Source organism: Eulemur rufifrons, chromosome 20, assembly GCF_041146395.1.
Source record: "Eulemur rufifrons isolate Redbay chromosome 20, OSU_ERuf_1, whole genome shotgun sequence".
Classification (NCBI taxonomy): Eukaryota; Metazoa; Chordata; class Mammalia; order Primates; family Lemuridae; genus Eulemur; species Eulemur rufifrons.
This window is the reverse complement of record NC_091002.1, coordinates 47,201,965-47,225,827: the sequence shown is the minus strand read 5'-3', so window position 1 is coordinate 47,225,827 and position 23,863 is coordinate 47,201,965. Positions and strand designations below refer to the sequence as shown.

At 55.5% G+C, this 23,863-nt stretch overlaps 1 protein-coding gene across 1 annotated transcript in view; it reads left to right on the top strand.

The window, feature by feature from the left end:
- The window catches only part of BMP7 (bone morphogenetic protein 7), a 74,315-nt gene that overhangs the window by 25,679 nt on the left and 24,773 nt on the right, over positions 1-23,863 (top strand). The window contains exon 2 of the mRNA XM_069496084.1: positions 3,075-3,267. Coding sequence (XP_069352185.1) covers positions 3,075-3,267 — 193 coding nt within the window. The remainder of the gene's footprint in view (positions 1-3,074; positions 3,268-23,863) is intronic.

The window sequence follows — 23,863 nt, the reverse complement described above, 5'->3', positions numbered from 1 at the left end:
GGGTGTGTACGTAATTGGGCTCATGTTGTTTTGCTCGGAACTGCCCTGGTAGCAGCCTGACTCTAATTAGCTTAAAGGGGACGCTTTGAAGGATCTCGGAATAACGGCCAGCTTGGGGGAACCGAAACCCCGAACTTCAGGAGGGGCGGGGACTGCTAGACCAGGGCTCACGCCTGGCAGGCTTCCCTGCTCAGTTCCCACCTCAGTCCTCCGGCCTGGAAGCTCCTTTCTCACGGACCAGCTTTCTCTGCAGGGTGCTGGCGGGTGGCGTCCCGAGTGCCGGGTTACATCCTTGGAGTTGAAGGCAGAGAAAACAAACAGGGCCTCTTTCCCACCAGGTTCCAATAAAAATAAAAGAAATCCCATGTTTGGCCAAGCCTAGGGCTTGTTCCCTCCCGTCCCTCAACTTGGGAGAAGGGGGTCATGGAACCCGTGGCTTGACTGGGAAGCACCGGGGAGGCTCTCCGAGGGGCATCGCGGTGGGCCGTACTCCCGCCGCCCAGCCGTGCCTGGCACAAAGCCATCCTCTGGGCAGCGGGAGAAATAGTGTATCGTCTCCATCCATTTCCTCCCGTTCGTAAGAATTTGTTGTAGTCATTTGTGTTTGTGTGTTGTCGGGTAAGCACACAAGCACCTTTGTTCAGAGGACTCTCAGTGAGGGGTTTGCCTGCATGTTTCTTGTGACTCTGAGTGGGAGGAAGGAGCCCGGGTGCTGGGGTGCAGGTGTGACTTCCACCCGGGACAGAGGTCTTCCCTGAGGACACGGGTGCCCGGGTGGGCAGCTTCCTGTTCCTACCTGCCTTTAACTCCTTAGTGACCCCCTCCAGCCCAGAATTTACCCTGTCAGGGCCAGTTTGGGGGTTATTACTTCAGACTTGTGTAAAAGAAGGACACTGTTATAGAACTGGCTTTGGGGATAGTCATGGACTGTGAGGATAGAGTTTTCCGGATTCCATTTTCTTTGGACTTATCTTTCAGTCACGGGGATTTGGGCCCTTTTAATCTTTTGAAGATGAAAGTCCTCTGCTAATGCCTGCGAGCTCTCTGAGCCGGCGGGGTGCTGGAATTTGACTGGCGCAGGGAGAAAGGCTGAAATCCCAGGCTCTGGGTTTCCTTAGGAAGCTTTTCTCTGTGGGCACAGGGACATACTAACTCTAGACATTTAGTTTAAAACACAAGTCCCGGGTGATCAGGGCAATCCACTATGGTAACTTAAGAAAAAAGTATAAGTTTTCTCCCTAAAAGTACATGCAAGCTTCTGCCTACCTTAGGGCTGGTGATCAAATCGCCTTGATACCTGAGTTGAAACGGTGGAGGTGCCACGCTGTGGAGTGGCTTCCGTGTAACAGGGGACCGCGGGAGGACAAGATTTGGAGTTTGGTTTGGACTTTGAATTATTCACTGCTCGGTGTGTGTGCACATGTGTGAACTCCATGACTACTCTTCTTTGATAATTCTTACAAAATTATTTTCAGAGCATGTAATGATGTGGGTTTCAGAAAGAAGAGAATGACATCGTGCTTCATGTCGCTTTGTCTTCCAATCATTAATGAAGGAAATGCACTCAGAAAGCCATCCCAAAGAGCCCACAAATGTTTGCAGAAATTTGGTTGGTCACTTTATTCACGAGTTTCTTTTATAAAAAGAAACTGTATGACCCCGAAATCTTAACTGTCTTAGCAGTTATGATACAACATATCTTGTCCATTAAAAGTTCTCTATACAGCTGCTGCAACACTCTTTATGTTTCCTCATTCGGCATGACTTTACTGATTGTACCTGCGTTTATGTCACGCTTATTCAAACATATCTTTATTGTTTGGTCTACTGCAATTTTTTTTTTTTTTTTGCAAATAAAGTTATCATAACTAAACTATGTAAACACATGCACACATTGCTGCTTCCGCACCGATTGTCCTTCTCCCGGCTCATCCTTTGAGAAGCCTGTGACACTGGCAAACACACGGCTCACCGTTTTGCAGGTGCTGCTGTGAGTGCAACTCCTGTGCTCTTCCAGCAGCGCCATGAGAAAGGGCCACTATTCCGTTGTCGTCCCAGAGAAAGAAGAGGCACGCAGGGATAAGTAACTTGGCAAGGTCACAGAGCTGTCAGGTGGCACAGCTGAGACTCAGGCTGAGGCCACCTGGCTCCAGAGTTCTCCCACTCACCTAACTTGTGACCTTGGGTAAGTTATCTGACCTCCCCGAGCCTCAGTTTCCTCATCTCTGAAATGGGGATCAGTTCTGCCTCCCCAGCTTCTGTCAGATGATGGCTAAGGGTGCTCAGTGTGGCCCGTCACGGAGTGGGCACCCAGTGAGCGTGCCTTTTGCCTGTCCGGGTTCTCCAGCCATCTGCAGCTGTAAACCGGAGCACCCCCAGCCCGTTCTCTGCTCTGGTTGCGCAATGTGTCTGCCAGTGGGACTGTTCTGAAGGTGCGGCCCGTCCCAGTGCGGGAGCAGAGAGCTGAGGTTTACTGGGACTCGCTGCACTGGGGGCATCTGCTTTGTGCTCCTCGGCGTGGTTGCAGGAGCAGCACCGCACACTTCAGGGGCTCTGCCCAGCCTCCAGAGGTTTGGCTGTGCCAGGTTTGACAATAACTGACAGTTCTCTGGCCCTGACAGATGTTTAACTATTGATATGCGTTAGATCACTCAACCCTGACAACAGCCCACGAAGGAGGATTATCATCCCCATCTTTTAGATGAAGACATTGAGGCCCACATAGGCTGCCTGGTACCTTGTGCGGGGCCATGCTGCTGGTTAGTGGCTGCGGCTGGCTCCCGGCCCAGGCCTGCGCCTGGCCGGGGCCTTGGATGGCTGTGGTCAGTGCCCCACTTTCCTCAGCAGGTTGGATGCAGAGTTATGCTCTCATTGTTCAAGATGACCCTGGGGTCTGAGCCTGTGACCCTCCAGTGTGCAGTGTGTCAGTGAGGAACAGGTAGTTGTCACCAGGGCCACTGGCCATGGGCAGGTCTCCATCTAGCTTAGGCGAGAGGCTTGGACTCTGAGCTGGGAGAGTGAAAGCAGGACACTAATGGGCTCTTGGTGCTGGTGTGTGTTTTCTTCCCTTCCAGTGGAGCATGACAAAGAATTCTTCCACCCGCGCTACCACCATCGGGAGTTCCGGTTTGATCTTTCCAAGATCCCAGAAGGGGAAGCTGTGACCGCAGCAGAATTCCGGATCTACAAGGACTACATCCGGGAACGCTTCGATAATGAGACGTTCCGGATCAGCGTTTACCAGGTGCTCCAGGAGCACTTGAGCAGGTGGGTGCTGTGCTGGTGCTGGGAGGGGTGTGAGCTTCCTCCAGCTACTGAGGAAGAAGGGGGTGATGGCTGGAGGACCCCGCCAGGTGGGCCTCCGTCATGGAACACCAGCCACGTGCCAGGCCCGGACCAGACACCATGTTAAAAGGAGGTGTATGGTGTATACCACTATTTCTTAAAACCATCAACGTCAGTGACTCCAGTTGGGAATAGCAGCAGGAAGCCCAGGACCATGTGGTCCCGTGTGGGTATTTCTGGGCCGTCTGGGTCTGGCCCAGAAGAGGAGGCAAGAGGAAGAAATGTTTTTGAAGGTTCATCCTGCTGAAACCCGGTACATGGTGCCAGGCAACCAATGAAAATAGCCATTTGCAATAAAATGTCAGGGGCAAAAAAACCCAAACCAAAAACAAATAGAGAACTCTCAGCCTTCCAAGGATCACTAGGTCAGAAACCAAAGTTTGTGCTGAAAGACTTTAATTTCTTGAGACCCTTTAACTTCAAGGTCTTGTGAGAGGGAAGAAGGCTGAGGGAAGGTCTGGGCCATCCGGCAAGTGCATTCTCCCGCCCGAGGTGGAGATGGCTGAGGTGTGTTACCCCGTGGCTGGGCTGCTGGACCCCTCCGCTGTGGGGCTTCTGTGCCCCGCACTCCCAGATGCCGTGACGTGGGGGTTCACGGAAGAAGGGTGGTGTGGGCGCCGCCCTGCGATGGTCAGTCCCAGCATCTTCAGCGAGAAGGGGACGGGCTACCACACACAGGGCCGAGGAACCCTCCCTGCCCTGTTGCCGAGCGCTGCTATTTTGGGGGTCATCTTAAACACTGAGAAAACAAAACTTTTCTTGAGTCTTTCCATGTTTTGCGTTTGTAATTTCATATTCCAAGAGCCTTCTGAGGTGGTGACTGCGGAATGGGGAGAAGTGAAGTGGCCCGAAGCCAGCGGGTGAGGCCACCCGAGAGGACATGGCCACGTTAGGGCTTGAGCCCAGGTTTGGGGGGACCTGCTTACGAAAAACGTTTCTTTCAAAATTTGTTTTTGAATAGGCAGCACAGGTCCCTGGTATAAAATTGAAAAGAAAGAAAAGTAACTACAGTGAAAGCGAAGGCTCCTTCCTGCTGCCGAGCCCGGGTCCCCCCATGGAGGCAGCTCCTGTTCCGGTGTCTCGAGTCTCCTCCAGTCAGCAAACACACGTGTGCGTCTGCGTTTCACCGCGGAGCCGCCACACGCTCCCTCCCACACCCGCTGCTGTCCTTGGACCTTTCACTCGGGGCGTCCTGGCTCTCGGTCCCACCGCGTGGGCCGTGCGAGGAGGTGTTTGCTTGTTCCCCACGTGCGTGCGGTGGCTCCTCTCTTCTGCCGGTGTGAACGGTGGTGCCGTGGACCCTCCGTGACACACCTGTGTGTGCCCGTCACGCAGATAAATTCTGGAAATGGAATTGCGGGGCTGGCGGACACACGCGTTGGTGACTTTGGTAGACGTTGCTGGGCAGCTCTCCTTGGAGGCTGTGTCAGTTTCTACGCCCAGCAGGCAGGGAACAGGTGGTTTCCCTTTTGCTCACCGACTAGGTCTCCGACCAAGTGTTGTCAGGCTGGTGGTGACAAATGGCATCTCAGTGTGGTTTAAATTTGCATTTTAGAGCCCGCCTCCCATGCACCACCCTGTCCTGCCGCCCTGCTGAGGAATGGCATGGGGATGGGGCCGGCAGCCTTGGCAGTCACCTCTAAATCTCACTGCTCAGGTGCCTCACTTGACCCTGGGGGGCCGTGCGCTGGCCCCCAGGCCTAACTGCAGGGAGAGCAGGCATGGAGCTCATTCTCAGGGGTTACAGGTGTGTACCCTGCACTCTGGCCAGGGCTTTGAACAAGACCAGTGTTTGATTTTTCTCATGAAGGCTGATTAATTGGGCAAGGCAGGTACCCAGGGGCTATTTGCCAAGAGCACCCGAGGGGTCCACTCCTGCGAAGCCCAGCGGGCCCGGCCTCCTGGCAGGCTCCCGCCCGGCCTCAAAAAGCTCTGTCGGGAGTTTAACTTCAGGAATGTGGCGGCCCTGAGTGGGTTTGGCTGAACAGAACTGGAAGGGTCGGCTGGGGTCACCTGTGCGCCTGCTCTGAGTTCTCCGGGTAGGAACGTGTCCCCTTTCCTGGGTGGCTGGTGCCCGGCGCTCACTGGGTCTGTGGGGACATCTCTCACGCCAGGTTCCTTCCTGCAGTGGGGGCCGACATCCCAGACGCTGCTCCCTTTGTGCACCTGCCCTGCTCCCCACACGAGGAGGGCACCCCGGAGGCTCCGCGGCCGGCAGGGTGGGCACGGTGCTGCCCACGCAGAGGTCAGAGGCCGCGGCGTTTGCAGATGGACCAGCGAGCTTGGCTGTGCCCCTGTTTGACCACCACTGGGCGCTGAGGCTACAGGAGCAAACCAGCCGGGGTCGTGAGAGCAGGGACCTCGTCTGAGACTGTGGCTGGGGGTCTAGGAGGGACCTGGAGCTGTTTAACAAAACACCATGACTGCGTGGCTTAGAACAACAGAAGTTTATTTACTCAGCGCTCTGGAGGCCGGAAGTCCATAATCAAGGTGTGGGCAGGACAATGTCCCTCTGAAACCTGCGGGGGAGGACCCTCCCTCGCCTCCTGCCATAGGTGGTTGGCGTCGCCTGGCATTGTCAGTCCAGTCTCTGCCTCTGTCACCACCTGCCCTGTCTGTCCTCACATGGCGTCTCCCCGTGGGTCTCTTTCCTCTTATGTCAGACCGGGGTCACCCTACTCTGGCATGACCTCATTTCAACTGGTTATGTCCGCCAAGACCCTATTTCCCAGTATGGGCGCATTGATGGTTACCGAGGGTTAGGACTTGAATATATCTTTCTAGGGGATGCAGTTCCCTGCAGAACAAGGGTTGAAGACGGGCAGTGAACAGGTGAACCAGCGAATGGACAAGCTGGTCTCTGAGTGGCCAGGGAGGATGACCGTGTGATGGGTGGACGTTAGATGGGGGTCTTGCTGATTGAGTTGGGAACGATTGAGTGACAAGACCGACCTGGCAGTAGGGGACGAGGGAAGAGTGTCTCCGGGAACCACCAGCGTGGGCCGTAAGGAGGACGGAAGGCAGGCCAGGGCGGGGTCAGCGCCTTCTTCCTTGCTTAGAGCGAAACAGCAGCCGTTGTGTGGAGGCTCCTGTCTGGGCCCTGCCACCTCCGGCTCCAGCAGCTCCTCAGCTTTCTGCTCCTGTGATCCTGCTGAGCGTGTGGGCACCTAGTCCTCGAGGCAGCTGCCTCTGCTGTCCTGCCTGAGACCCAGGGGTACATCCTGAGGCCCTGTAGTGGGAAGAGGGGTGGCGGCACAGACCTCCTCAGCTCCCTGGCAGGCTGCTTGGGCTTGGGGTGCCCGCCCTAGTGTTGGGGTGCTGCTCCTGGCGGTCTCTGGCTTGCTAGAAGATCACACCCCCGCTCAGCAAATACTTGAGCACCTGCTGTGTGCTGTGCATGGGGGCATTCATGCTAGTCCCTGCCCTCTGGGAGCTCACGTTGGGTCAGAGGTGATGACGTGGCAGGCGGAGAGTATCGAATAGGGAAGGGAGGGCGCTGAGAGGCCTCAGGAGGGGAGGAAGGGGCTGCTCTCTTTAGATTTCCAAATTTTCTTCCTGTGCCTGAAAGAGGGAAGCAAAGCCCTCATTCTTTAAAAGATAAAAGGGTACTATTTAAAAAATATATATCTATTCTTTTTCTGGGCTGGTGGTTTTGTTTTTGACTCTGGAACCAAGAGGCCGTGATGTAATTCCCCAGGTGGGAAAAGCCAGCTACTGAGACCATGGATTCCAATCCTAGTTCCAGGTACCAGTGTGGCCCTGGGAAAGAGTAGCCCCTCAAGCCTCAGTTTCTTCTTCTATAAAATGGGGATAATAATTGAATCCCCCTCCCAGGATGAGGACGGAGGGAGGTAACATGCTTAGAACAGTGTCTGGTACACAGTAAGCGCTCCATAAATGTCTACTAATACCAGTATCATCCTCGTGGCAGAAGTGGAGAGACCATCTTGGGGGAGTGGAGCGCTCCAGGTTGTGGCTGGTTGCCGCCTTCCCGTGTGCTTTGTGCTAAACCCCTTCATTCTGCAGCCTCTGGTGGGTACACAGGCCCTAGTGTGAACTGCTCTTCGAAGTGCACGCGCTTCCCTGGGTGTGACCTCCTTTGTGCGTCCTCAGCCAGGGCCAAGCCTCCCCTCCCAGAGGAGCCTGGACCTGCCCCTGGCGTGCAGCGCCCGTCTCTGTGCTGAAGGAGCCACGTCCTGGCTGCCACCAGCCGCCCAGCTGCGCAGGGCTGGGACATCTGGCTCTCTGGCGAGCTCTGCCTGAGCCCAGGAAAGCCCTGGGGGTGCCGGGGATTAGCCAGCTTTGGGTCGGCCTCAGCCTCTCTCCCCTGCGGGAGTCACTTTCCACCGAGCCCTCTTGATCTCTCGGAATCCAGATTAAATTCCGATAATGAGCTGAGCTGGAGCCCGTCCACCGCCCTCCAGCCCTGCTTGAAGCACGGCCCCAGACAGCTGGAAAGACACGCTGGAGCCGCCCTTGGCGGGCTGTGGAGCAAGTGGGGGCTGAGAGGCAGGTCTGGGGACGGTGGCCCTGGCTCCAGAGGCCTTGCTGGGAGCGTGGCGGTGGCTGAAGGATCAGAGCCTCATCCTCATCTTCTGCCTCCTGCTGAGGCCGGGCCAGCTGGGGCCTGGCTTCCAGGAGTGGCACAAGCTCCTGTCCTGCTGGCACAGACTCCGGTTCCAGCTGCAGGTGCAGGTATTTGGGGCGGGAGTCAGGCTAGTTAACCTGTTCCGTTCATGAAGCTGGGACTGGGCTCTTCCACCCCAGCCTTCCCCCTGCACCCTCGCGTGTCCCGGGCTTGCCCCCACCCCCACAGTGCTGCCCCATCTGGAGGGGATGTGACGTGGTCGCACTCTGGGAGCTGGCCTCTGAGAAGCCCTGGGAGGCCGAGGCCAGCCAGGGCATCGGAACCAGCTCCAAGGGAGTCAGCTGCCACCAAGGTCGAGATGATGTCGGCAGCTGGATGAAAAATGTCCCTGGGTCCATCTCAGGGACTTTGGCTGCCAGGAGGGTGACCTCAGAGTGGTCTCCTGGGCCAAGATTTGGATCAGCCGCAGCCTGAGTCACTCCGAGGAAGAGGGAGCTGTCCCCCTCCTGTCCCCACCACGTGGGATGCATTGGCAGAGGAGGCTGAGGTTTGGCTCCCCGGCTCCCGTCAGCCCAGCAGGGGCTCTTGCCCCCGACCTGCCCTGGGTGGGAGCGTCTGTAACGGCAGCCTGGCCAGCGGCCCTCCTCTGGGCTCCCCCACGGAGGAGGTGTTGAGGGTCCCCTCAGCCACTGCCCCCAGCCCTCCGGGGCCCACGGCTCTTCCCTTCACGCAGGGCATGCTGGCCCGAGCCGGCACCCTCGTCTTCACTGCTGCTCCGCTCAGCGCTTCTCCAGCCCGACGCCCAGGCTCAGGTCCAAATGCAGGTTCTGATTCAGCGCTCTGGGCGGGAGGCCCCGAGTTCCTGCCTTTCTGACAAGCTCCCAGGGACGCCCTGACGCTGTGGGTCCACGGGCCTGGGAAGGGGCACGGGGCTGGTGTGGAAGGAGGAAGAGTGCGGTCCCTGCACCCCAGGGTGGCCCCAGGGTGTTAGGTGATGGGACCTTGCCCAGTCCTCTCCTGGGGGCTCGGGGTATCAGCGATAATGCCACGTGCAGGTGCAGGACCCAGCAGCAAGTCTCTGGGCAGGGCCGGATCTGACATTAGCCACCATGAGCATGTTGGGCAGAGGGACATGGTCACACTGCAGAGCACATCACACCCCTGTGGTTGAGGCTTCTCGTTGTTTGGTGCTTACTGTTTGTGACAGTGTACCAGGCACTTCCCCTTGTTATGTGCCTTGGAAATGATCCCACGAAGACTTGTCCCCATTTTATAGGTTCCGAAATGGGAAGTAGCTTACCTGAGAGCATGCAGCTAGGAAGTGGCAGAGGTGAGACTCGAACCTGGGGCCCTGAGATTCCATGGTGGTACCTCGGTGCTTGTCATGGTGCCGATTTCCTCACCTGGAGCTCACCTGCTCACCTGGGTCAAGCGATGGGTCCTGAGCTGTGCTGGTCCACCTTGGCTGTGCATTAACCAGCCGGGGGCTTTTAAACTGCCCGATACATGGGGGTTGAGCCAGCATTGGGGTGTTTTGAAAGCACAGGTGATTTCCCTGTGTGCCAGGGCTGGAGCAGGTGGCTGAGCTCTCTCTCCTGTTTCTCCTCTGTGAGCTGTCTCACGTGCCCAAGAGATGGAAGGAGAGAGATTTCGTCTGGTACAAGCCCTGTGTTCCCTTTGGCTTGGTCTCTCAGAGAAGACGGTTTTACTTCCTACAGGACTGAGCCCAAAGTGTGGTCCAGACCATGATTGTCAGTCTCAACGGCACAGGAAAGGGACTGGCTGAGGGTGGAGATCCCTTTGGACTCTGGCTCCAGAAGTTTCCAGAAGCTTCCGGAGCCTTCTCACTGCTCTTGAAGGCCTACGTGCCTGGTTCCATGTCTGCTGGCTTCCGCCCCTCTCCACTGCACCTCAGCCTCAGGGCATGAGCTCTGGTTTTGAGCTGCCTTCCAGGATGTGTCAGTTCAGGTTCAGCTTCCCAAGTAGCCTTTTCAAAGGGTGAGGAGTGAGAAGCTGGGGGACAGGGAACCGCCGGGATGTCCCGGGAAGTTGGAGGAGAGCAGCCTTGGTCAGAGACGCCTGGGCCCTTTTCCTCGCAGCCCTTTCTCTGGGCCCCACTCCAAATCCCATCCCGGAGCTGCTTGTGCGGGTGTGATGGGCCCTTAACTCCTCCCTGTAGGGTCCCCTCTGGGGGGAGGAAAGCCTGCCCACGGCACCACCCAGCCGTGTCTAACCCAGTTAGCGCCGGAAACACAGCGGCAGGCCTTGCTCGGGTTCCCAGGGCCAAATGCCCACCGGCTTCCTGTCCTGTGGTGTGAGGCCATCTGGGCCTTGGTGACTTTTTTGGTCTTTGTGCCTTTTCAGTTCTTTCCATAATTCATCCCAAGCCTGGCTTCGCGGGGAGAATATAGGTAGTGGTTGGGGAATCTGGTGGTGGATCCGCGGAGCTTAGCAGGTCGCACGCATTTGCTCTGATTCCTCACGAGCGTCAAATCTCGTGGAGTCGAGCTGAGCAAGTGTCCCCAGGAGGCGGTCGGTCCTGCTCATCTTGCGGACCCACCTGTGGGAAGTCTGCTCCCTTTAGGTTTTGTTCCACTTGGCCAAATCCACAGCGCCATCTTTGAGCCCCTCCTTGCAGTGATGCTTCTCTGTGCTGGGGGGAGAGACGTCTGCCTTCGGGAACAGTTGTGACAAAAGCTCATTATGTGCTGTCCCCTGTGGACGTGCCCTCACACACCCCGTTTAACAGACAAGGAAGCTGCAGCACAGTCCCCGGTTGGGGACTACGGAAGAGAGGCTTGTATCTTTCCCCGGTCATGCTTGCTTTTCTTCCTTGGCTGGTGGAGACACATTTGCCTTTCCCCAATTGGGGCATGGTGGGGCAAACTGTATTTTCTGTACGAGGAAAGTGAGCTAGAGAAGATGACAACCTGCCCAGCCCCCCCAGCACTATGCGTTGGAAGGTGGTGAAGACTGTGGGCTTTGGGAACACACTTGGCGTTGCCTCCTGCTCCACGGCTTGCAAGTCTCATGAACCTGGGCAGCCTGTGGGCCCTCGCCATGCCTCGTGGGGCTGCACAGCACAGGTCTGAGTGGGTGTTCTGGCAGCTCCGCAGAGGAGCCAGTGGCAGGCGCTCCACAGGGCAGGGGTTTTGTCTGCTTTTCTCACTGTCCTAGCCATCATGCCTAGAGCCTGGCACATAGTAGGTGCTCAGTAAGATATCTAGTGCATGAAGGGATGAAGGAATGACCCGGCCTTCCCCTTGGGCATGTGGGCTTCCTGAACTCACAGACCACGCCGTATGTCCTGCTGTCCTGAGTCTACGAGTGACAGATACCTGTTGGATGTGCCGTGGCGGCCAGCATCTTTGCCCTCGGGCTGGTCCGTTCCAGCAAACCCTCCAACGTGCTCTGTCTTCCAGAACTGAAACCCGAGAACGCCTTGCTTGTAGTCTTCCTTCAGCATCTGAGCCCAATTTCTAAAAAGTGAAAATTGCCTGCAATTATGATACTTTTCGATCCTATGGAAGTTTCCCTATGGTGATTATAATTATGTTATTTAGAGCTGTGTGCCAGTGGGTACCCAAGGGTAGGTCGGTTCTTGTTTGCAAACGGGGGAAACGTCAGCATGTGTACCCCGGCCCTGGGCTCTTCATAGGAATGCATCTTGGGAGAATGGGCGTTATTGCAGGGGGCTCTCTGCATAACTCGACCCGGCACTCTAATTCCAAAAGCACTTCATACTTGGACCTGAGCCTTGCTCGCCTATAGCAGCCTGTTTTTCCAAGTGTATTAACATCTGTGTTTCAAATCAGGGCCTGTAATTGCTTTAGCCTTTTTTGGCAGGAGACAAAGAGAATTAATATTTTTCAATTTGGTCATAAGCGGTCATCTGTAGCTGGGAAGAAAAGTGCCTGCCCAAATATTAACTCTAAGGATGGGAATACAGGCTTACCAGGGAGATAGTTTTAAAGAGGACAACCGTGGTTAATAACCCGGTTATTTCACGGTCGGGTCAGAAGTAGGTATCTGGGTAAGTGCTCAAAGTCCTTCCAAGGCCTGGTTCTTCCCTTTGCCTCCGCTGTCAGTCCATTTTCTCGTTTTTCCTCAACAATGCCCATGGCTTTCCATCTTGTCACCCCACGGCTGGAGGAAGGAGGGCTGACACCTGGTGTGCGTCACGGCAAGCCACCGTTCTCCCTCTGGGGACCGAGGCAGTGGTGATGGGTCACAGCGCTCATTCCTGTCCAACCTGGGCTGTGCCTGGATCCTCAGGTCTAAGGGAGGCAGCGCTGCTGATGGAAGGAACTGCCACCGCGTGAAAACTCTCGGCCCGGGTTTCAGGTCGGGTTTATCCAAAGCCAACCCTGGGACGAGGCTCGTGTGGCTGCGAAAGTGAATGATTAGAAAATGTTTCCAGGAAAGGCTGTAGGCACGTGGGGCAGTGGGACCCCAAAGGGAGGAGGCCGGGTGAGGGGATGGTGCCATGCCAAGTCCCCAAGAGTGACTTGGGCTCATTGGCCTCATTCCTTCTGCGGGGGGTCCTGGAGACAAAGTCGCACCCTCACCCCAGCCAGGGGTCAAGGGGCCTGAAGTACTTACAGCTCGTCATTTAAGGCTGGGTTTCCCACCCCTTCTTCCGACCTTCCTGTTCATCTCGCTCACTGCTGCCCACCCTGGAACGCCATTCAGCTCCGGCTGTGCGGCTGCTCACGGGCATCTGTCTGGGGCCGTAGTGCCCAAACCCAGCTGTGGTCAGAACCACCCGGGAGCACATTTAAAGAGAAAAATACAGGCCCTGTGTCTAACCCCAGATGGTCTGGTTGTAGGGGTTACTGATGTTTAGAAACAAGCTCCAGGACAGGCCACATAACTTTAAAGACTCAGTGCAAGATGAAAACATGGGGCCCCTTATTAGAATGCCTAAAGGATTTCAAGACGGCAGTAGCAGAGCATCAGAACACATAGAAGCGCGGAGCCCTTGCACGCGGGCGGCCCTGCGTGCCTGCGCGGGGGACACACCCATGAAGCTGGCCCTGCAGGCTCCCTGGGTGGAGATGTCTGTGGTATCTGTGTTGATGTGGATACCTCTCATCTACACGTAGAAGTTTCAGCCCTTAGTACAGGAGTGTACACCTTCCGGCCCCAGCCTCATTTCCAGCTGTCTCCTGTACACACAGACACATGGAAACACACTCAGATACACAGACACACGCACAGACACATGCACATACACGCAGAAGCAGACACACCCAGTTTCCCCTGTAACTAACATCTTACAGTAGCACAGTACACTTGCTGTAGTCAGTGGCCTAATATCTGCATTATTAACTAAAGTCAATCATTTGTTCAGGTTCCCTTTGTTTTTACTTGATGTCCTTCTGTTCCAGGATCCCATCCAGGACACCCCATGCCATTGAGTCCTCACGTCTCCTGAGGCTGCTCTTCCCTGTGTGTCTGTTTCTTCAGCGTAGCTTGTTTCTGATGACCTTGACGGTCAACCCACTTCTGACGCTGAGTTGACGTGCCGTCCTGTCCCGCTGTTGCTCCGTGTTTCTCAGCCCCACCTATTGTAAAATTCAGCCGGAGTCCCCCTCCCTCTGCCTGTGGAATCACTGTCTGCTGAACTTGGACGGCAGGCAGGCTCGGTCCCGGTCCCCAGCCTGGAGTCCCTGGAACCTTTGGCCTTTCGGCCCTCCTGCCCTAGTGCCCAGCACACGGCTTTGCTTCTTGCATGGAAACTGGATTATAAGAGCCTTTTAAGGGGTAAGACTTTTGTTCTCTGGGCCCATAGTCTTGCTCCTCTACCAGAGAGGGACCCCCCGGCTTCCCCGTTAGCACTGCTGCTCGAGTCTGTTCTCTCTGCTGGTACCACCCCCACGGGCCATCTTGCTGGGGTCCCTGCCCTGAGCCTGGGAGGCAGGTTCCCCTCCTCCCCATGCTGGCCACCCAGTGAGGACGACTCCTGCCCCGTTAACCTCCCCAGCTGTGACCTGGGACAGAGCCTCCACCTCTCCCAGAGAGAGGGACCAGTTGAGCACAGCCCGGGTGCTTCCCCTGCGTGGGGACTCTGCCCAGGGGCTTCCTCGGGCCTGCTGAGGGGTCAAGGCCCGTGGGAGCGGCCCTGTGTCCATGGTGGACGGGAGTTGGTGGGTAAAGCCCCAGCCTCCTCCCACCTCAGGGCACCCCCAGGAGCGCAGCCCCCCAGAAGTCTGATGGGCACGAGCCCCAGAGCCACAGTGTCCTGTTGGGCTGCTCTACGCGCCCGTCTCACTGGCCGCCCCCTCCTGCTCTCCTCTCAGTACCTGCTTCTGGGGGGTCCCCGAAACTCGGCAGGATGAGAGTGTCTACTGCACAGGGCAGCCAGCAAGCACCTACTAAGCGCAAGCCCATGTGTCTTCCCTCTTCCTGGGCCCACTCTGGTTTGAAGATGCCCCCAGCGAAGACGTCTAGACACTTATTCTGGACAGAAGGCCGCTAGTCTGTTTCTAGATTTTCTGACCTGGCGTCTGTTTTTGAAACTCTCGAACTTGGTGATCGCGTTGCCTGCTTCTGTCTGCAAACTCCACTGTTAAGTTCATTTCCTCTCCCCTTTGTCTGTCTGCCTCACTCCACTTTTCTGTCTCTGGCTTGGAATCTTAAAACAGCCTGTGGTTCTTTTAAAAAAAACAGGGTTGGAAACATGACCCAGCATGAAAACCATGTTTGTCTTGTTTGTTTATTCCTTGAGTGTGCGTGAAAGAGGCTGAATTTACCTCGTTCTATTTTGGTCTGGAGCTGGAGGCTGGAGGAAATGGGCAACCAGGGAAGTCTAGAGAGATGAGTCTCCCGGTCCCGGCTGGCCGCCTGCCCGGCAGCCACAGGCAGGCGCCCGTCCACGCAGGACTCTCCCCAGAGCCGTGTCAGGGGCCCCGTGGTGCCTCCCACGAGGCCTGGCTTTTCTGGGGAACTCCCAGAGTTCTTGACATTTCATGGTAAATACATCTGATCCGTGTGCCGGGATCCACAGCACGGCGCGGCTCCTGCTGCTGGGCTTCTGTGTGGGTCACGCAGAGGCTGAGTGGAGTGACAGGGCCTCCAGTTTTCCAGAAATTCTGGGGCTCAGGCCCTGGACTCTTAAGCAAAGGGGAGCGAGAGTCGGGTCCAGAAGTGAATTGTGGATCTGCTTTCTTCCCAGCGGCTGCCCTCTGCCCCCGAGTGCTCTTGTGTCTTTCTGAGGTGTTGGGAAAGGAGGTGCCCTGCGGTGCTGGTGGGGACAGGAGGTGGAGGGGGCAAGTGGGAAGCCCCGGCAACCTGGCGGGTTCCAGCTGGGGGTCAGTCTGGGCTGATTCAACAGCCCCCCTGATTCCACGCCGTGCCTGGGGAAGTAGGGGGTGTGGAGGTGCCCAGGGGCTGACGAGGTCTCCCCTCAACCAGCGTGTGTGACCACGCGGCCGGGTGCCCATGACCTGGGAGATAAGGCCCCGGGGAGCGGGGAGGCAGAGCCATCTCTGGAGGTACCTGAGTAATATGAAAAGATGAAAACCTCCAAAAGTGAAACGGAAAACCTCCCTGACCAGTAGGAGTACTCGGAGGATAGCAGCTCGTTCATCCAGCGTGTTTTCCAGACCCGCCATGTGCTGTGCCGGGTGCTCGGTGCCGGGGCTGCCAGAGTGTAGAGCAGAACCGGGCTGGCTCCTGCCCGCAAAGAGCTGCAACTCTGGTGGGGAAAGAGGAAACCCCAAAGCACTGTGCAAACACACTTCACCTCTGCCCGAGTGCCCAGAGGGGGGGCCTGTGCCTGGAGGGCGTCCAGTGTGGACGTGCCATCAGGGCATTGGGGGACGCCTGCTTGCTCGGGGAGCTCAAGGGTGGGCAGGTGTGACGGAGGGTGAAAGGTAAGAAACCGCGTTGCCGGCAGCGGGAATGGCGTGTTGCGAAGGCCCATGGAGGGCTGGAGTCTGGCACGGGCGAGAAAGGGGGCGGGGCAGGAGGAGGCTATGGAGGGAGTGGCCGGGCCACCCAGGACCTCGTAGGTACGGTGACTAAGCCCCCGTGTGTCCCTCTGGAATTGTTAACAGCGCCTCTTTCTCGCCCCAGTTTGGTCTGTCAGTTACATAGTCTTCCTTACCGCGGAGCACATTAGGGAGTTTGGCTTTTTATCCTAAGAGCTAATAAAAGGCTTAAGGCAGGGTAGCTAATTGTTCAGCCCCCGCAGGCTGCTGGGGCAGGGGGAGCGAGGGGCGAGAAGGGTCCCCAGGCGGCAGCTCTCCCTGTGCTCGCAGCATGCGAGGCCTGCTCCGCCGGACGAGGGCTCCAGGCTGGCTCTGTTTGCCACCTGCACGCACACCTGTTTCTCTGACCCTCCTCCTGTCTCCCACCTGTGAGGGGGACAACAGCCCCTCCCTCTCAGGTATCGCAGGACTCAGTGGGCTCACTTGGGGCCAGGCCGGGCCGTTGTGCCTTGAGTCAGGGTCAGCACACTGCAGTTGTGATCTTGCTTCAGGGCCCGGGCAGTGTGAATCCAGCGCTGGAAGACTGACATTGACGTTGAGGGCCGCTGCAGCCGACTGGAGTCCTGAGCCTCTGGCTCGGCGCGGCATCTTGACTGTATCATCCCGTTTGATCCGCGCTCAGAGCCGTCCTCGTCCTTTCCCCAGTTTTACAAACAAAAGAATCTGAAGGACAGAAGGTGACCAGCTCAGGGTCACTCCACTGGGATTTGACTCCAACTTGCCTCAACCCAAAGCCTCTTGTTCTAATTCCTGCATCCGTGACCACCCAGAGTGTGGCCCAGGATCACCCTGGGGACTTCACTGTGAAGAGGATCCTGGGCTCCACCCAGATCTCCTGATCATCTCTGCTGGCAGATACACCTGTGATGGGGCAGAACCCTCCATTTTTTAACTGTGATCCTCTGCCCTCGGGACCCCCGATCCCCCACGTGGACATGGATTTGAGAGTCTATTTTCCACACTCCATTGCCAGATGTTTTTTTTTTTTTTGCAGCAGGACTTCTCAGAGCCTTTACAGAGCTAATGTACATTACGAAGTCCCTAAGGAGCAATGTATCATAGGATGCTTCCCAGCTTCATTTAACTACAGGGCTTTTTGGGTTTCTGACCCTCTCATTTTCCTCTCCTAGAGATCCTATTTAAAAGATGTGGTTTTTGAGACCCTGATAGACTCCAAACCCTTTGTCTTGCAGATGGGCAGACTGAGGCTCAGAACTTACTGGCCGCTGACTTGCTTCTTTCTGGCTCTGACAACACAGGCCTCCTGGGCGCTGGGTGGGAGCGTTCTTGACCCGTGAGTGCGTGGGCAGGCAGGCTCTTTGCGGTCAGCTGGCCCTGCCCAGAGAGAGGCAGACGCTCCTGGGGTGGGTGGGAAGGCCGTGGGCTGGCCTCCAAGCTCTGTCTGTGGCAGGAGGATACTGTGCTGCTTTGTGTATTTTTCCACCTTTCTCTCAAATGACTTAATTTCAGTCTTCCTGGATATGTGCAGTCTTCAAGTGTGTTTAAAAGAGCCTTGGACCTCCCTGACTTCATCTTCCCGTCTGGGGGATGCCAGGGCCTGTTTGGGCGGTTCGGTGGGAAGGCAGGGCATTCCCTGACGCCGGAGTGGGGGAGCCTGGGGCCTGGGCTGGTGCTCCCCGGCCTGGAGCTCAGGAGAGGCTCCCCTTGGACCCGGGAGCTGGCGGCCAGGGGTGGGGCTGAATTCCTCTGTGGGCTCCTTTGATCTCCTTCCCGGGCTTCCCTGCAGGCTGGAGTCCGCTGCTGGTCTCGCTCCAGGTGCGTGGCGGTTGCTGCTTCCCAGCCCGACTCCTCCTCAGCGGCCACATGCCTGCTCTCCCTCCATGACATCATGTCAGCCTGGGAACGCTCTGGCCCGCTCTCCTGCTCTCTCTCTTCTGAGGAATGTTCTTGGGCCCTGCAGCAGTTCACAACATGCAGGGCTGCAGAATGGCCAGCCTCACGGTTTCCCAGAGAACAGCAGGGTGAGGGTGGGTGAGGGTCAGGGTAGGGGTGGGGCTGCAAGTGGCGAGCACATCGTCTCCACCCTGCCCAACATGCTCCTGGGCTTCCCAGCTCTCGGGACTTGGCTTCTTGCAGCCACAGGCCCTGCGGATTCTGGCCACCGTGAACCTGCACCCCTCCTTGCTAGTCTGTCGCCTCACTTTGCGCGTTCTGTTCCCTCTGGCGGGGACACCTTTCCCCGCCCCTTGGCTGCGTTAGCCCTGGTCATCCTTCTGCCCCTCAAGAGAGGATTGCGGAGGGCTCTCCTCCCCGTACTCCTCCACACCCAGATCTAGTCCTGTCCTTGTCTTGCTCCCCCAGAGGACTCTTCTGTCCCTCGTGCCACTTAATTAGGGTTTCATTACCCTCCTTGTGCCGTGCGCTCCACCCCAGACCTGGCGCTCCAACTCTGGCTCCTGGCAGAGCATCTAAGGATAGGAGGTGTCCAGGGTGGATTTCAGGAGTGAAACTGTATTGGTTCCTCTTAGCTGCTATAACAAGTGACCACAAACTCAGTGGCTTAAGACACACAAATTTATTCGCTCTCAGTTTTGGAGGTCTGAAGTCTGCAGTGAGTGTTATTAGGCCCAAATCAGGAACCCCTCGGGGCTCTCTGGGGAGAATGTTTCTTGTCTTTTCCAGCTTCTCGAAGCTGCCACGTTCCTTGGCCCACAGCCCCAGTGGCAATTGCACCATACTGACCCCTGCTTTTGTTGTCACGTCTCCTTTTCTGGCCTCCTCCCTCTCTCTTCCCCTTGGAAGGGCCCTCATGATTACTCTGGGGCCACCAGGATAATCCATGATTGTCCCCATCCACAGATTCTTACTCGAGTCACATCCGCGAAGTCCCTTTGGCGGTGCAAGGCAGCGCACTCGCCGGGTCTGGGGCTCAGGACCCGGACGTCTTTGAGGGGGGCATTATTCTGCCTGCTGCATAGTGTGAAGTTTGCTTTCCTTTTGCTGATGGTGGGGCCACTTGGCACTGGGCCGGCCGCACCCTCTCCTGCCCCGCTCCTCCCGCCTAGGGCCGGGGGGTCCTGGCTGCACGCCGATGGGGAGGACGGCTTGAGATGCTTCATGTCCCGCCCCGTCTGGGGCCGGCAGGATTCTTCCTGCCCTCCTCTGCCCCTCAGCTCCCTCATCTGTTACGTGCGGGTCGGGAGTGTACCTACCTCGTTGGAGGACGGAGGCGGTGGGACAGCACCAACGGAGAGCCAGGTACACAGTAGGTGCCCGGGCATGGTGTTAGAGTGCTGAGGCCCCCAGCCACCAGCCAGGCCTCCTGGACGGACCTGGCTGGAATGGCTCCAAATGTCACCCCACCCTGGCTTGTGCCTGTGCCCTAGAGGTGTTGGGCTGTGCCCTGCAGGGAGTCAGGCTGGGTCTTGGGCTGTGCTGGTGAGAGCATTTTCCATCACATCACCCTAAATTGTGGCCCAGAACTGGATCCTAAGCCCCATTCAGCCATCAGCAGCCTGTGTGAAAAACATGAACTCTCTGATCTTCCAAGCCGAAAATGGAAACGGCTGGGGTGTATTTCCAAGGTCCTGTTTGGCTCTCAAGACCCTGGCCGGCTGGGTCCAGAGGTAGGAGGGCGAAGGAGGGATCTTCCCCACAGCCCTGACTCAGGGTCCTGAGACGGGACATGGCTGCCCAGGGTAACCAGGCAGTCGGTGCTGCGTGACGCAGGCGGCATCCGCCTTTCCCGCGGCAGCTCCTCCTGCCCGGAGTGCAGGGCGGGAGAGGCCTCACACTTCCAACTCTGCCCTGTTTTTCGGTGGAGCCAGTTTCAGGGCTGTCTTCCCTGGAGCTGTGTTTGCGCACAGCCTTGACAATTTCTCTGAGGCCCAAGGGAGCCACCCCCTGCAGCCCACACGGGAATCCTACTCCCCTGGGAGCAGCCTCTAAATAGCCCCTGGGTGGCCAGAGGCAAAAAAAGGACTTTCCACCTTCCCACGTTTGAGATTCTAAAATACCCACTTTTCCATCGTGGTAGAACTTTCCGGGGGAAGATGGGCTTAGGGACACTAGAAACTAACCCTGGTGGCTGCGGTTCTTCCTGCTCTTCCCTCTGCAATTAGATTTCACCAGGTTGGCGTGGATGTCCCTGGGAGGCGGTGCCTGCGAGCCCCAGCAACACTTTACCCCCAGGCTGGTGGCGACATATTAACACCCCTCAGCACCGAGGAGTTGGGGTCACCTGCGGTTCACACCTTAGAGAGTGGGGCTTTGAGGGAACCTGGCTTCAGCAGGGGAGAAGTTGACTTTCAGGGTCTTGCTGCTATTTCTGTAATAGAAGCCCCACGAGAAAGTGGAAGGAACATTGAGATTGTGATCGAAAGACGTACGGCCCGTACCCTGGCTCTGGGAGCTTGGCGGAGTGGGCAGAACTGTCCCCACCTGTGAGAGGGGCTGAGCGCCAGGCCTGCCACCTCGCCCGGGTGTGTCCTGCAAATCAAGGAGAGCGTGGAACTATGTTGCCTCATTCAGATCTAGCTTTTTTGGAAATAGGGTGTGCTTGCTAAATTGAGACAGTGTTGACACACATGTGTTAGCTTGTAAGGGGGCGCAACATACCTGAGAGCGAATCGTTGGTGAACTCTGCAGTATGAGCAGATGAACTTCTCGAGCAGATGTGTGTAGACCTTGAAACAATTGCTAGTGTCATGGCACCGTGCTCTCTATTTGGGGCTTATGTTATCCTATCTATTGTATAAAATACAGCTTTATTGAGATACAAGTCACATGTCATACGATTCACCCTTTTAAAGTGTATAATTCAGTGGTTTTTAGTTCATTCAGAGTTGTGCAACCAACACCTGTCTAATGTTAGAACACTTTCGTCACCCCGTAAGGAAACGCCGTGCTGGTTGGCAGTTACTCCCACTTTCCCTCCCGCTCTAGCTGTTGGCAAACACGAACCTACTTTCTGTCTTTGTGGATTTGCCTCTTTGGGGCGTTGGAATCATAAACTATGTGGTCTCTTGCGTCTACCCTCTTTTACTTCGCACGATGATTTCAGGGTTCCTCTATGCCGTCGCGTGTATCAGTACTTCCTTCCTTTTTATCACCAAGGAAGATTCCGTCGTATGAATTGACCGTGTTCATCCATTCGTCAGTTGATGGACATTTGGTCTGTTTCCCCTTTTTTGGCTGTTACGACCACTGCTGCTATGAACACCGGTGTGTATGAGTTTGTCTGGATGCATATTTTCGTTTCTGCGGGAAGTAGAATCACCAGGTCATATGATAACTTCATGTTTCACCCTTGAGACGCCAGGATACGCTCCCCCCACCACACCAGCGTGCAGGTTCCAGTTTCTCTACATCCTCGCCAACAACACTGGTAATTCATTGTCACGGTTTTTAGCTCTAGCCATCCTGCTGGGTGTGAAGTGCTGTCTCATCGTAGTTCTGATTTGCATTTCCCTAAGAGCTAATGAAGCGTCTTTTCGTGTGTGCACTGGCCATTTGCACATCTTCTTTAGAGAAATGTCTCTCAAATTGCCCTTCTCCGTTTTTGGAGTCAGCGGGACACAAGCTTTACAATGTGGGTTCCCGACCGGCCCTTTTCCATTTTCTTGAAATCGTGCAAGAAGGAATTATCCTGAGAATTTGGTAAATTTGTGGTATAAAACCCTCTGGAGTGTGGGGATGGGAAAAGCCTTTTATTCCTATTTCAGTTTCTTTTGGGCAACTCAAATTTTCCATTTCTTTTTGTACCGATTTTAGCATTTTGTATTTTCCCAGAAACTTACATACTAAAACATTCTGTTTTTTAAAATCTTTTTGCTTCATACTATATTTCCACCTTGGCAACAAGCACAGATGTATATGGTTCTTTGAAGCAGCTGGTTAGGGCTCTGTAGTCTTGGACATGCCACAGTGGTTTACCAGTCCCTATTGGTAGATGGTTAGTTTTCAGTTTTTCTGTTATAAACAATGTGACCGTTGTTTTGGGTTGTCTATCTCTGAAACTAACCACCCACATGTAGTGGCTTAAAACAACAATCATTTTATTGCTCAGGTGGGCAGGGCTTAGCCGGCTGGTTCTTCCATTCTTTGCACTGTCTGTTGTGGTCACTGATGAAGCTGGGAGCTCGGTCTTTCTCCCTCCCTCCCTTTATAGACCGTCGTTATCCACAGCCTCTGCCTCCTTCCTCTCCATGTGGTCTTCTCCACTGTAGTCAGATTTCTGGATTCGGTGGCTAGGTTTCCAGAGAGCAAGAATAGAAACTACCAGGCCTCTTAAGTCGCAGCCTTGGACCTGGTAGGGACTCTCTTCTGCTGGGTCCTACATAGTCACTTGGTCAGTCCAGACATCAGAGATGAGGAATAGATTCCACAGCTTTATGAGAGAATAGCATGTGGATACAGAGGTAGGAGGAATTATTTGTGGCATATTTTCAGAAAATATAGCGCTACTGTGAACATCCTCATAGACTTCTGTGATGAATTTTGGATGAAGGGTGAACATTCTGTGAATGGATATGTGGTCTATTAACCGGAGGATCTCAGGCTAGTCACATAACCTCTGGGGCCAAGACATGTAAGGTCTGTCCCCATCCTAGAATTCCCTGAAGTTTAGCAGGGATTAGATACCAACACTGACATAGCTTGTAATATTATAACTATAGACATTCCCTAGAGAGCCTTGGGAGTTTATTGCCAGGCCAGTCTTAAGTTGGCTATTCCCAATCGTTGGAGAAGATGGCGTTATCCCCATTATATGGAAGAGGAAACTGAGGCTCAGGAATTAGCTCGCTTGACCTTCTTGCCTTCCCCATTCCCCACTGCCTGGATCTCATCCCCCTATACTGTTTTCTCTGCCCCGTGCAATGTTGTGACAACATGCATCATGTAGGATTCGATGACTTCCTGTGTCTCTCTTGTCCCCTCGTGAGTTAAGGAGGTGACAGGTGAGTCAGGTTTCCTGTGCTGTAGCCTGGTTCTGCCATATACAAGGTCTGTCACGGTGGACAATCAGCTTCGCCTCACTGATCTCCACTTACTCATCTGTAAAATGGGAACAATGATCCTCGCACGACATAGGGCCGTTGGGGAGACTTGGAGAACTGAGGCATGGAAAGCGCCTAGACTCTCAGTGGTGGTAAAGGTGAAAGAATAATGCATTTAGGTTCCCTGAGGCCCTGCACCCTGAGCCTTTCCCATCTGGGCTGGGTCAGGGAGGCCAGTGTGTTCAAGGTAAATAAAAATGTCACAAAAGGCCTGTTCAGTGCTCTCCTGGTTGTAAGAACCAGTGTTCTTTTACGATGCTGCAGGTGGTAGCTAGAAATTCCCACTTTCCCAGCTGCTGAGTAATCCCTTCCTTGTCCTTTTCATGAGGCCCAACCTCAATGCCTGGGCTGTCAGTCGAAAAGCAAATCCTGTGTAACATCCCGCACTCTACCCATCCCGACAGGGCTCCCCTGTCCCCTCTCCTGTGCCTTCAGATGAAGGTTTGGCTCTTCTAACCATGCCCGGAACAAACTGCAAACTGTGACTTGGGGGAGGGGAGCTGAGTCGGTCACATTGATTCACGATGAGTCAACCCTGGCCTGTAACATCTGGCCCACGGTGTCATGGCCTGCAATGAGAGAACGTTTAGTGTCGTTTGGCAAGGCGTCCTCTGTTTAAAGGCATAATTCTGTTCCCTCAGTTACCATTCATTGTTTTACCATCCGCAAGGGACCATCCAGATATCTGGTCACATTTTCCTGCAAATAACAATTTTCCAGCAAAATCACCACCTGGGTTTGTGACTTCTGTGCTGTGGTGTAGATGTTTCCAACAGGGCCTCGGGAGCCTGATTCAGTGGGGGGGATTGTTTTGGTTTGGAGTGGTGTTTCTCTCTCATCTGCTAATTGTCGAGGACAGCTAGCAGGTTCATTGACAACCTTGGTAGCATTCCAGAGCCAGGAAAGTCATCAAGGCA